Source organism: Canis lupus, chromosome 13, assembly GCF_048164855.1.
Source record: "Canis lupus baileyi chromosome 13, mCanLup2.hap1, whole genome shotgun sequence".
In the NCBI taxonomy this organism is placed as follows: domain Eukaryota; kingdom Metazoa; phylum Chordata; class Mammalia; order Carnivora; family Canidae; genus Canis; species Canis lupus.
In genome coordinates this window covers 13,181,285-13,193,633 of record NC_132850.1, presented here as the reverse complement: position 1 = coordinate 13,193,633, position 12,349 = coordinate 13,181,285, and the positions used below count along the sequence as shown (strand labels likewise).

The window sequence follows — 12,349 nt, the reverse complement described above, 5'->3', positions numbered from 1 at the left end:
CGGGTAATAAGAATGGGAATCTGTGATGTGCTGTGGTTGCTCCATCTTGCCCCAAACTTGGTGAGTGCAGGGTTCTGTTAGGGCAGGCCACACTCTAAGGAGGATTGGAAGCTTCTCTGTCATGGTCAAAGGGACTCAGTTTGGAAAAGTGGAAAGTGCTCCCACCAAGCAGTACTGTCTGTGGAAACACTCATCACACAGGTTGGCAAGCAAGGAGGGCCTGCAGTTGCATAGCTAGGACAAACATATCCCTGGATGAGTCTAGGTGCAGCCTTAGTAGAGACCTGAGAAGGCTCAAGCCAGTCACACACTCCTCAACTACTTCGAAGCTGCGTAAATGCTCATGATAAACACAACACAGAAGGGAAAGTAAGAGACAGGGCAGACTTAAAAATTGCCCAGACTTTGACTGTGCTCCCCATACCCACATACAGATACACTGACAGAGGATGGAAATATTATGGGCTCAGGGTGGGTGAGCACAAACTCAGCCCAGTAACAGCTGACCACTAACCTACAGAGATACAGGGTTGGCTCCTTGAGAATCCAGGCTTAAAACTAGGAAAGAGAAAAAGAAAAACTGAGCAGAGGCCAAAGAGAAAGAAACCATGGTAATTCACAGATAAAGGTTAGTCTTTTCAACAAGCAGTGCTAGAACAACTGGATATCCATGTGCAAAAAGTATGAGTTAGACCCTTACCTTATGCCATACATACCAAAATAATTCAAAAAATTCAAAAAACTTCAAAATCAATCACAGATTGAGATGTAAGCGAAAAAAAAAATAATAAAACATGGAAAAAACCTTTGTGGTTTTCAGTTGGGCAAAGAGTCTCAGATGAGAATCCAAAGCATGATCCATAAGAGAAAAAATTTGATAATTTAACTTCAAAATTTAAAACTTCTGTTCTTCAAATGACATGGTTAAGAGAATGAAATATAAAGCACAGATTAGAAGAAGATATTTGCAAAGCATGTATCAGACAAAGAACTTGAATTAAAATAAAGAACTCTCAAAACTCATTATAAGGACACAACATAGTGTTTTTAAGTGAGCAAAAGATTTAAAATGACACTTCAGGGATCCCTGGGTGGCGCAGCGGTTTGGCGCCTGCATTTGGCCCAGGGCGTGATCCTGGAGACCCAGGATCGAATCCCATGTCGGGCTCCCGGTGCATGGGGCCTGCTTCTCCCTCTGCCTGTGTCTCTGCCTCTCTCTCTCTCTGTGACTATCATAAATAAAAAAAAAAAAAAAAATTAAAATGACACTTCATTTAAGAAGATACATGAATGGCAAATAAGCCCATGATGAGATAATCCACATAATTAGTCATTAGGGCAATAAATTTTTTTGTGTATTTTTTATTGGAGTTTGATTTGCCAACATATAACATCCAGTGCTCATCCCGTCAAGTAGGGCAATACAATTTAAAACCACGATGAGATACCACTATATACCCACTAAAATGGCTACAATAAAAAATATAGATAATTCCAAGTGTTAACAAGAACATGGAGAAACTATAACCCTCCCTCTTACCATTGCTGGAACACTACTAACTTGGAACACAGTGTGACAGCTTTTCTTTTTTTGACTTTGAACATGAACTTTCTTATACGACCCAATGATTCCACTGCTAGATATCTACTCAAAAGAAAGTGGATCACATGTCTACTAAAAGGTATGCATATGAATGTTCATAACATTATTATTCATAATAGCCCCAATCTGGAAACAATCCAAATGTCTGCCAACTAAAGAATAAAAAAAAAAAAGTGCTATATATCTTTTCAATAGAATACTATTCAGCACCAAAAATGATCTACTGATACATGGCACAACATGGCTACACCTCAAAAATATAATGCTAAGTGAAAGATGCTGGATGCAAAAGATTTCATTTATATAAAATGTTCAGCAATGGAATTTATAGTGTTAGAAAAGATCAGTAGTTGCTACGGATCAGAATGGAAGTGAGGATTAACAAAGGAACTTTTTGGGATGATGGAAAAAAGTAGATGATGTTCTAAAAGTAGATTGTGATGACAGTGTAAAACTATAAATTTACTAAAAATCATAGAACTGTATCCTTACAATGAGTGAATTGTATGGTATATTAATTATACCTCAATATGGGTATTAAAACAATAAGAAAAAAAAGATCTTTCCCATAATATATTTATCTTAAATGTCAGATTGCAGCATTAATGCATGTTCAAAGGGATTTTGTTTGGGGAAGTTAGAAGGGGCCACCAGTGAACAAGAAAATAAGATTCCACTTTGGATGACATAATTAGTAGCAATAGTAGCTATGGACATGGTGATTAATAGTTCCAGCACTATTCAAAATCTTGCTTTCTGCTCACTTTCCCTAAGATGTGGATGTTGGCATGTTTAGCCTTCCCACTTATAATTATCCTCCCTCCAAATTGGAATAAGGATTAACTAATTATAGTGGTGCGTTCAGACATGAGCCATACCAAACACCCTGGTAATGAAGAATTGTCCTATCTGGAAAAGTATGCCAGAAAGCCTTAAAGTTGCATCTGCTTTGACGTGCAACCCACAGAGTTTCCCTAAACTAGTTTAGCCAGCACAGGTACACTCTGTGCTTCCATTAACTTTACTTTTTTAAGATGCTGCTTTGGATAAGGTAATCCCTTTGCCAAAAACCTACTGAGGCTCTTAGTTATTAGTCTGATATAGAAAGCATCAGTGGTCCATCAAAATGCCAGGATGTAGTGTTAGAAGCCACGGGTTTCAACCTTGTCTCTAATATGAATTAACCATGTTGTTTTAGGTAAGTAACTTATTTTTTTTTAGCCTTAGATTATTTATTCTCCAAACTGGAATAATTTTGCCTACTCTTTTATGTATAAAAGATAATATACATTTAGTACTTGACCCCACATCTGTGTGTTAAATCTGAATAAAGGCTATAGCTATAGTTCCTTTCCCTGCCCCCTCCTCACAATTCCTTAATACGACAATTAAAGCTTTCTAGAGTTAGTCCCTAATATTCCTATTTATCCCCATCTTCTACTGGAAGATTCCCAATACTAAACAATTATCACCATGCAATGACTCTGGCTATATCCTGCCATCTGGGCTGCCTTCTCCCCAACTTTGCATTTAGTATTCCTACTCATCTTTTAAGACTCAGCATAAAGCCTATCTTCTCCCTGATGGTTAGTCTGACCATTACTTTTCCAAATAACTTATGAGATCCTTAATTATATACTTAAAATATTATTTCTGTCTGAATATGTCTTATTTCCTCAGGTATAGAATACATTTCTGCAAGTACACCAAGATTTGTTTTATATCCCACAGTGTTCCTCACAAGGCCTAAAGTAGGACAAGGGTCTCTACTTGTTGTTTTGTTTTGTTTTTTCCTGAGGAGTTTCAAAGAATAATTTGAAAACATTATTCAAGTCCAATTTTTTCATTTTGTAGATGAAAGACTTGTTCCCAGAAAGGGGAAGTAACATTCAAGGTCAGATGAGTAATTTGGTATTAGTGTTGAAAATGGAATTCAGGCTTCCTGTGGCAGAGACTTCAGGCTGTCCTTCAAAACTGTCCTTCAGTTCTCCTACATATCTAGAGGACTACCAGTTTTTAGCTGGAGACATGGTCACACAAAATGAAGACTTCATGTCTCAACCTTACTTTAGAGAAAGGTGGATATGAGTTCTATGAAATGGAATAGAAGAGAAAGTGCTATGTAACTGCATCTTCTCCATTCTTCCCCTACTTTCTTTATCCTGCTTCCTAAAACAAAGATCTGATGGTATAATTCCATCCTGGATCCACAATGAATTCATCCTTTCATTCATTCAACAATTCATTTAATAGCCATTCCGTATGCACCTACATTCTACTTGGCATAAATCTAAGAAGGGGTTGGGGTGGACACAGGAATGAAATGTACAATTCTTGCTCTTAAGATTAAAAGTCACAAGTATTACACGAACTTCTCACTGTCTTAACTCATATCACAATTCATATCTGGCAAACACTCATCTCCTTTCTCTGACAGTTGCATCTCAGATAATCTTACTATTTCCAATAATAAATTGTCGATTAATCTACGTGTGCCTAATATGTTCTATTTGCTTTTCTACATTTCCTCTCTGCCCTTCTCCACCATTTTCTTTGACCAGCGTGGCTTAATCTTTACTTCAATGGGCTCTCTTGTCCTCTAGCTTCTGGTTGGGTTGGTCAGTAGGGACCCCGAGAAGGAAATCAGAGGAGAATAAGAGAATGAGTTCTATGTATTTATTTTTCTCAGTTCCCTCCCTGTGGGGTCATCTCAGGCTAACTTTATGCCTTAAGTGAAGGTCACTGATCCACTCGAGGTGGCCTGCTACACGACTCTCTACTATTGGGTTCTGGTAATCATTCCTTCCCTTTACACCCTTTGGGCTGTTACTAGCCCTGGGGAAATAAACTATACCCTGTGGTTTTCCTACACACTGCCCACACCTTGTAAATAGCCCATTTATTAAGCCTTCCTCAAATTATCCTAATGTGAGGCTGCCATCTGTTTCCTGCTAGCATGCTGACTGATAGACCATGTGTCCCAATTCTCAGTTTGAGATATATAGGCACCAGATACCCATGGCACCCACCAGAAGCACAGTTAGGAAGAGGGTTTAGTGAAGATATTTAGTAAAATCTTATACAGAATCTCAGGCTATAAGAATATCATCATGACCACTAGATTTTGAGAACGGATTGGACTCTCAGGTACCTGAGCCATATACAGACTCTCTCTATTTCTCTCCTTCTTTGTGTATCCTGGATTAGACTCTGTCTTTTAAGCAGTCTAGTCTTGAAAACTTTTATTTAAAGTGGGACTCCCTTCAAGGTGGAACTCACAGTCACTGGGAAGAATCCACTTTTCCACCAACACATCTCAGAACCTCGAGTACATATTATCTGCCAATGCCACCAGTATTCTCACTTAGGATCTTTAGAGTAGTCTATATACTGATTTGAGAGGCACAATCCACAATTTTTGAAGAATAAAACATAAAAACAATTTATCACCTGCTTATTCATTACAAGTAGCTGAAGTATCATTGGCCACAGAGAACAATGATAGGCAGAACAATGCACCCCTTTCCAAAATGTCCAAGTCCTAATCCCAGAAAACTGTGAATCTGTTACTTTACATGACAAAAAGGATTTACCAAAGTGATTAAGTTAAAGTTCTTTAGATGTAGACACTATCCTGGATTATCTGGGTGAGCCCAACATAATTACAAGGATTCTTATAAGTAAAAGAGGGAGGCAAGAAATTCAGTGGTAGAGTGATGCAGCCTGAGAAAGACTTAAGCTATTGCTGGCTTTGAAGGTAGAAGGGAATTACAAACTAAGAAATGCAAACAGCCTCTAGAAGCTGGGAAGAACAGGGAAACAAATTCTCTCCTGGAACCTCCAAAAGGAATGCAGACCTGCTGATATCTTGATTTTAGCCCAGTGAAACCAATTTCAGACTTTCTCTAAACTGTAAGATAATACATTTCGTTTTGTTGTAAGCCAGCAAGTTCAAGACCATTTGTTAAGCCAGCAATAGGAAACTAATATAGAATAATAGAAGACTGAAATCTCCAGACCTAGAGAACTACACCTGGAAAGGAAGAAGGGTTAGGAACTGATGAATGGCAGAGACAGAGCACATGGTGGGCAGCACAACCAAACTGTACACCATCTGCTAATGTGACTGCAGGCAAGCTGAATTCATTAAAAGACAGAGGTTTTGTTTTTTGTTGTTGTTGTTTTTTTTTATCTCAGAGGTTTACACTCATAAAATGCTTTCATGCCTTCAACATGCTTGTGACACCTAGTAGGAGCCTCCTTCTTTTCTCACTGGATTTTCTGTATTTTGTGAGAGAGCACCATCAGCTTCAATTCAGGACAGGCATCTGCCTCATATCTTATTCTGTGACTTCCACAGAGGCAAAGAATGGTACAATGAAATTAATTATTAGAAGTTCCAGAGCATATGCTAAAGCATCAATATCCATTATTTCCATTCTATAAAAACCCATTGCTAAGCTCCTCCCCCAAGGCTGCCTGGTTCTGACTCGGTCTTACCACGCTCTGACCCAGCTGCTCCCGAAAGAAGTAGTCCATGTTTCTCTTTTGCAGGCCGTCAAGGTAATGCTGAAAGCGCGTGTATGTATATGGGTAGCAGTAAGCAAATTGGTAAATATCTTCCTCTCGGTCAAAACAAAATGCAAAGGACATCACATAATTCTTCCTATGGTCTGGGCACCGGTAGTAGTAAACATTTTTAGGTGGCAGCCTTTGCCTGAAGGATACAAACAAAAAAATATGGACATATTAGACAATCATTCAAGCTTCAAAAGGTAATAAGCAGGAAGAGAAAAACTGTAACATCAAGAACTCCTCCTAGTGCCTGGGAATAACAACCACACCATCTATGGTAAAGAAGAGACCAAGAGTTGGCAGTACTTTATTCAAATTCCAGCCCCATCCTTTACCAGTTGTTTGGACAATGCAAATTTAAAAGATGAACAAGTTTTAGTCATTGTTTACTCTTATTTTGAGCATTTATTTTATGCCTAGGCATTGTGCTAGATTCTTGATGTATAATGGTAAATAAGACTGGCATGTGTTTGTTCTCATGGAGCCTATATTTTGGTGGGGAAGCAGTCAATAAAATATTAAAAATAGGGATCCCTGGGTGGCGCAGTGGTTTAGCGCCTGCCTTTGGCCCAGGGCACGATCCTGGAGACTTAGGATCGAATCCCACATCGGGCTCCCGGTGCATGGAGCCTGCTTCTCCCTCTGCCTCTCTCTCTCTCTCTCTCTCTCTCTCTCTATCTCTGTGTGTGACTATCATAAATAAATTTAAAAAATTAAAAAAAATTTTTTTAAAAATAAATATGCAATATAGTTACAGACTTTAAAAGTGCCTTGAGGGGATCCCTGGGTGGCTCAGCGGTTTGGCGCCTGCCTTTGGCCCAGGACGCCATCCTGGAGTCCCGGGATCGAGTCCCACTTCGGGCTCCCTGTATGGAGCCTGCTTCTCCCTCTGCCTGTGTCTCTGCCTCTCTCTCTCTCTCTCTCTCTCTCATAAATAAATAAATAAATCTTAAAAAAAAAAAAAGTGCCTGAGGGCAACTGAAGACTGATATTTTACTTAAATAAACAGGGGAGGCCTGCTTTTCCTAGGGAAGTGTATTATAAGGCTTGTATTATAAGGCTAATTCAGATCGTTTTAAAATAAGTTAATATGCATTATAAATATTCAAGGAGAGGAAAGAATACTCAACATTCATTTAAATTATTATTATTTTTCTACAGAGCATTTCATGACACTAATTTTCCACAGAAGCACTTTGGGAAATACTACTTCAAATACACTGTGTAGGCAAATTTTGCTAAGTCATCACGCTCATTCTTCACAAAGGAACTCCTCTGAAAACATATACATGAGAAAAGGCAAAATGTTCCAGTCATAATTCCCAGAACTTCTTTACATTCATCCCCACCATAGGCTCACTGTACCCTCTCATGAATGTATGACATCCAAACCATTCACACTGTTTCCCTGCAGTGAATGCCTCTCATTTCTATGTCTTCAAAATTCTGTTAATCCTACAAAACCCATCGCAAACTGTGCCTTTTCTATGATCAGCCATTGACAATTCCAGGCCTGTTCAGCTCCCACATTTTGCAGTAATTCTTGATTCTTTATTGATGGCTTCCTAAGTCTCATCCACTAGGATCAGTTTGGAAACTCCTTAGAGGCAGGTATGTTTTCTTTTCTTTCTTTTCTTTTTTAAGATTTTATTTATTTATTTATTTATTTATTTATTTATTTATTTATTTATTGAGACACACACACACAGAGAGAGAGAGAGAGAGAGAGAGGCACAGACGCAGGCAGAGGGAGAAGCAGGCTCCACGCAGGGAGCCCGACGCGGGACTCGATCGATCCCGGGACTCGAGGATCACATCCTGGACTGAAGGCAGCGTTAAACCGCAGAGCCACCCGGGCTGCCCAAGGCAGGTATGTTTTCTTGAGGGTTACTAGCACAGTAGAGGAAGGATGCAAGGCTCACCTGTAGGGGTTTGGCATTCAACTGAGAAGCCAAGAGACACAGGAGCATGTGGAGGACAGTGTGAGGAGGAGGGTGTAAGTGATAAGGCTGAGAAAAAACAAGATTGGTTCCAGGTACAGCAGCCTGAAGAAAATTGCTAAGAACTCCCAGAGCATTATAACATGCAGTTTGCTGCAGAATCTCACTTCTACCCTGGTGTCCTTCTGAGGTTGCCTCAGTAGCCAGAGTGGGAAGTAAGGCTGTGGGCTTCCTGTGGAAGAGCAGAGGTTACAAAACACTAATTCTGTACATACAGTGGCTTGTATTGTTTGCCTGTTGCCCTGGGTCTTATGAATCTCACCCAAACATTAATGAAAAGCATAGAAGGGGGCAGCCCAGGTGGCTCAGTGGTTTAGTGCTGCCTTCAGCCCAGGGCGTGATCCTGGAGACCCGGGATAGAGTACCACGTCAGGCTCCCTGCGTGGAGCCTGCTTCTCCCTCTACTCGTGTCTCTGCCTCTCTCTCTGTCTCTCATGAATAAATAAATAAAACCTTTTTTTTTTTTTTTAAAGAAAAGCATAGAGGGGAAGAAGTTAAGGAAGGAAAAAAGGAAAAGGATTGAGGGAAGAATGAGGGAAAAGAGAAAGGAAGGAATGAACAGAATATGCATAGTATGGGTTGTTTCTCATTCAGTACCTGATTTAATCCTCACAACCATTGGGTCAAGGTGGGTATTATTCCACTTTGCCGATGTGGTCATGGAGGCTCATAAAAGTTAAGGAACTCACCCATGATCTCAATCAGGTAAATGATAGAGCTGAGATTCAAATTTATTTCTGTCTGATTCCATGTGCAGTACCTAGAACACTCCTCCATAATCCTTCTTGATAAATTATGAACTTCTGGCATTCCAGATATGAATGTGCACAAAAGCCAGGAGGCAAGAGAGAACAAGTAAAATGTTGGAACTGAAAGGAATTCATCATGGCTGAAGCACAATGAGTGAGAAGGGAAATAATGAGAAATGTGTCTTAAGATGAAGGCAGAAGCCAGACTAAATACTTAAACCAGGTTAAAGTATTTAAAAATTATTCTGAAGTCACAGGGTACCTTTCAAGTAAGTGAAAGAAGTTAAGCATCATGAGTGTGCCAGTCCAAGGAATCGATGATAGTGGTCAGAAGGACAGAAGAAGGATAGTAGCTGCACAGGTGAGAAGACAAGACAGATTTGACTGTATTAGAAAAAAAGGGGCTGAAGTGATGGGACATAAAGTCTAATATGGGTGAGAACCTGCAAGTGCTGAAGAGGACAGGATGGTATAGAGAAGAGCGTAAGCAACAAAGGAACAAGGCTTTGCACATAAATGCCAGTGGTAGTATCAAAGGCCACCTACTGGATGTGCTTGGGCCACCAAAAGAATCCATTTGCCTCCTACTTCCAAAACCACCACAAATAAATATTCAGGTTAACAACAGTCTTCTTGTAATGTAAATATAACTTTAAGACAAGTCCCTCCTAGGCATTCCTCATTTCTTTTTTTTTTTTTTTAAGATTTTATTTCTTTATTCATGAGACACAGAGAGACAGAGGGAGGCAGAGACACAGGCAGAGGGAGAAGCAGGCTCCATGCAGGGATCCTGACATGGGACTCGATCCCAGAAGGCAGCGCTAAACCGCTGAGCGACCCGGGCTGCCCGGCATTCCTCATTTCTAACCAGATTGCTACCCTAAGCCTTCCTATTTTGAAATGTGGGGGCTACCCGTTATGAGACAAAGAAATAATGGCCTGGAAGATGCATTGAGAGTGAAAAATCATCTCTTCCTGATATTTCTGTAAGTGGAGTAAGAGAATGAGCAGCTCTGGAGAGGGAAATGGAGAGAATAATGGCCTCCATATCAGTGGTCTTACTTCATTGTTTTATGTAGCAAATATTTGTTCAGTATCATGCACCAAGCATTGTTTGATTAAGAGAAGAGGTAAAGGAATCAGTGGACTAAAAGCCAGAGAACCCAACTGAGATTATTAACTATGAAGCTGAGTTTCAGAGGAAAAACTGGAAAGTTCTGGATAGAGAAGGGAACAATGGAAAACCAAGACCAGACCAGTGCAGACAGGAGGGTATAGGTGATGGTCTACATTTGTGATGCGATTGAACATGCAAGAATGTGAGGCTGTGGGATTAACTAGTCTTGGGGTTCCAGATTTGCATTCAACAAGAATGCCAGTTGAAAGTGGCCTTGAAGTCTCTTACCAGTAGTCAGTGATACTGGTTACAGGCTCTGGCTCACTGAGCTGAGCGCAAGGTGAGCATGTCTTCATACGCTAGTGATTCCTACAGTGATAGGCCCCTCGGGTTATGATGCTTCTGTTCTCAACTCTTCATTTACTAGTATATCCGATCAGGGTCCATGCTTTAAATTCAATCACTCCAGTTTTCTCCAATTCTAGCCAAGTTTAGCAACTTGACTCTGAGAGCCTGCCATCTCCACCAAATTTGATTATGTGCTATCAAGAGAATTCATCTAAGGCCTGCAGCTGTCCCAGCTCCTCTCCTGAGTGGGTCGGATGCCTAACCTGATTTACAGACAGAGTGAAGGTAATGGGCCCTGGGGTAATCATTCAAGGAAGCTGAGATGCTGCTCAGGGCTTAGATTTTCTAGACCCTGCTAAGAATATAAATTAAAATCTATTTGAGAAGAGCTCAGTAGGCCAAATTCATGAGGACTTTCAAGTAACACAAAGAAGAGAGGAAAATAAAGCTGGGACTAAGTAGGAAAAATGTGTCTCTCATTTGTAATGCACTTCTGGTTTTTCTCTTATTTTGCTTATCATGTTTTTACTATGTCTCAGGCATCCTGTTAAATGTTTTATATGCATTATCACTTAAACTTTACAATAAACCCATGAGCCAGGGGTTATTAACATCCGTTTTACATGGACAGGAAAACTGAAGCTCAGAGAGGTAAAAAATTCCCTGAAGTGGCAGGTTTAGTAACCCACAAAGCTTGTATTAGATGCACGCTAGTATAACTCCGAAGTCTGTTGCTCATAACCCTGTGGTACCATGCCACTCTCCTTTTTCCCCTTGTCATCCAGCTCACAGTCTTAGTTCTATTTCCAGAAAAATCTGCTCTCTTGCAAAAGACTCTTGAAATAACTCCCTATCCTTATATTTTGGTTTGGCCCACAAGGCTTCCTGAGATTGCCCTGTGATCTAGTATCATCAGCTATTTCTTCCTCCTTGAACCCGGTATTTTATTCATACTGCGCTACTCACAATTCCCTAACAGAATTTTATGCCTTTCCTCATGTACCTCTATGGAATCTCTCTGTATTTGATATTTTTTTCCACTTAGACTGCCTTCTTTGCCATCTTACCTACTTGGTGAACTTCTACTGGCATAAAGTAGATTGTCAATAAAAGCTAAAATATTTTTAAGTGAACTAATTAGTTAATGGACAAAAGAAGGTATAAATAAATGTTTATCCTTGAATGTACTTCTTCTCTGAATCCTTCTCTGTCCATTCAGCTTTCATTAATTTTTCTCTACTTTGACATAATAATATCAAAATAAGTTTTATAACTTGGTATGTCCCTTAACAGTGAACACCAAAAGTACATGGAGATTTCTTCAAAGAAAGTATTGGCTTTTTGAAGGCAAGAAGAGTGTCTCCTTTTTCCTCTCTCTCTCTCACTAGAAATGGCATAGAAAAGTTAACAATACTTGCTTGTTTTATCATAGGAAAAGAAGACTCATCTCTGAAGATAAATGGTAGACATCATACAGGAGTAGATTTTATCTCAGTATAGAGACCCTTTAGCATTCAACTGAGGAAGAGAAAAAAGGCCCAAGTTACAGGGGAGTGCAAGCATGGGAAGTTTTATGAGATCCCATCAAGGATAAGTTCCTATACTTGATGTTAGGTTAGACAAGGCAGCCTTCTGATTCCATTTAATACAGATCATCAAGATATCAGTGAAAACAATACAATAATGATGATAAGTTATTATAATCATAATTCCTAATATGTATACATATTATTGACCATGTACATAATTTTAAGTATATTATGAAGTATTAAGTTCTTTAATCCTCACAACTATCCTCTGAAGTTATTCCTATTATCCCAATGATAGGATGAAAATGAAGATAGAGTCAAGAATGATTGTTATTTAAAAAAATTATTTTTAAGATTTTATTTATTTATTTGAGGGACAGTGAGAGCAAAAGACATCACAGAGGGAGAGGAAAAGGGAGAAGCAGACT

At 39.4% G+C, this 12,349-nt stretch overlaps 1 protein-coding gene across 11 annotated transcripts in view; it reads right to left on the bottom strand.

Moving 5' to 3' along the window:
* The window catches only part of LOC140602551 (BEN domain-containing protein 5), a 1,370,322-nt gene that overhangs the window by 476,560 nt on the left and 881,413 nt on the right, over nucleotides 1–12,349 (bottom strand). For all 11 annotated transcript variants that reach the window (XM_072772197.1, XM_072772199.1, XM_072772202.1 and 8 more), the window contains one exon: nucleotides 6,104–6,320. In XM_072772197.1, the coding sequence (XP_072628298.1) occupies nucleotides 6,104–6,320 (217 nt within the window). The remainder of the gene's footprint in view (nucleotides 1–6,103; nucleotides 6,321–12,349) is intronic.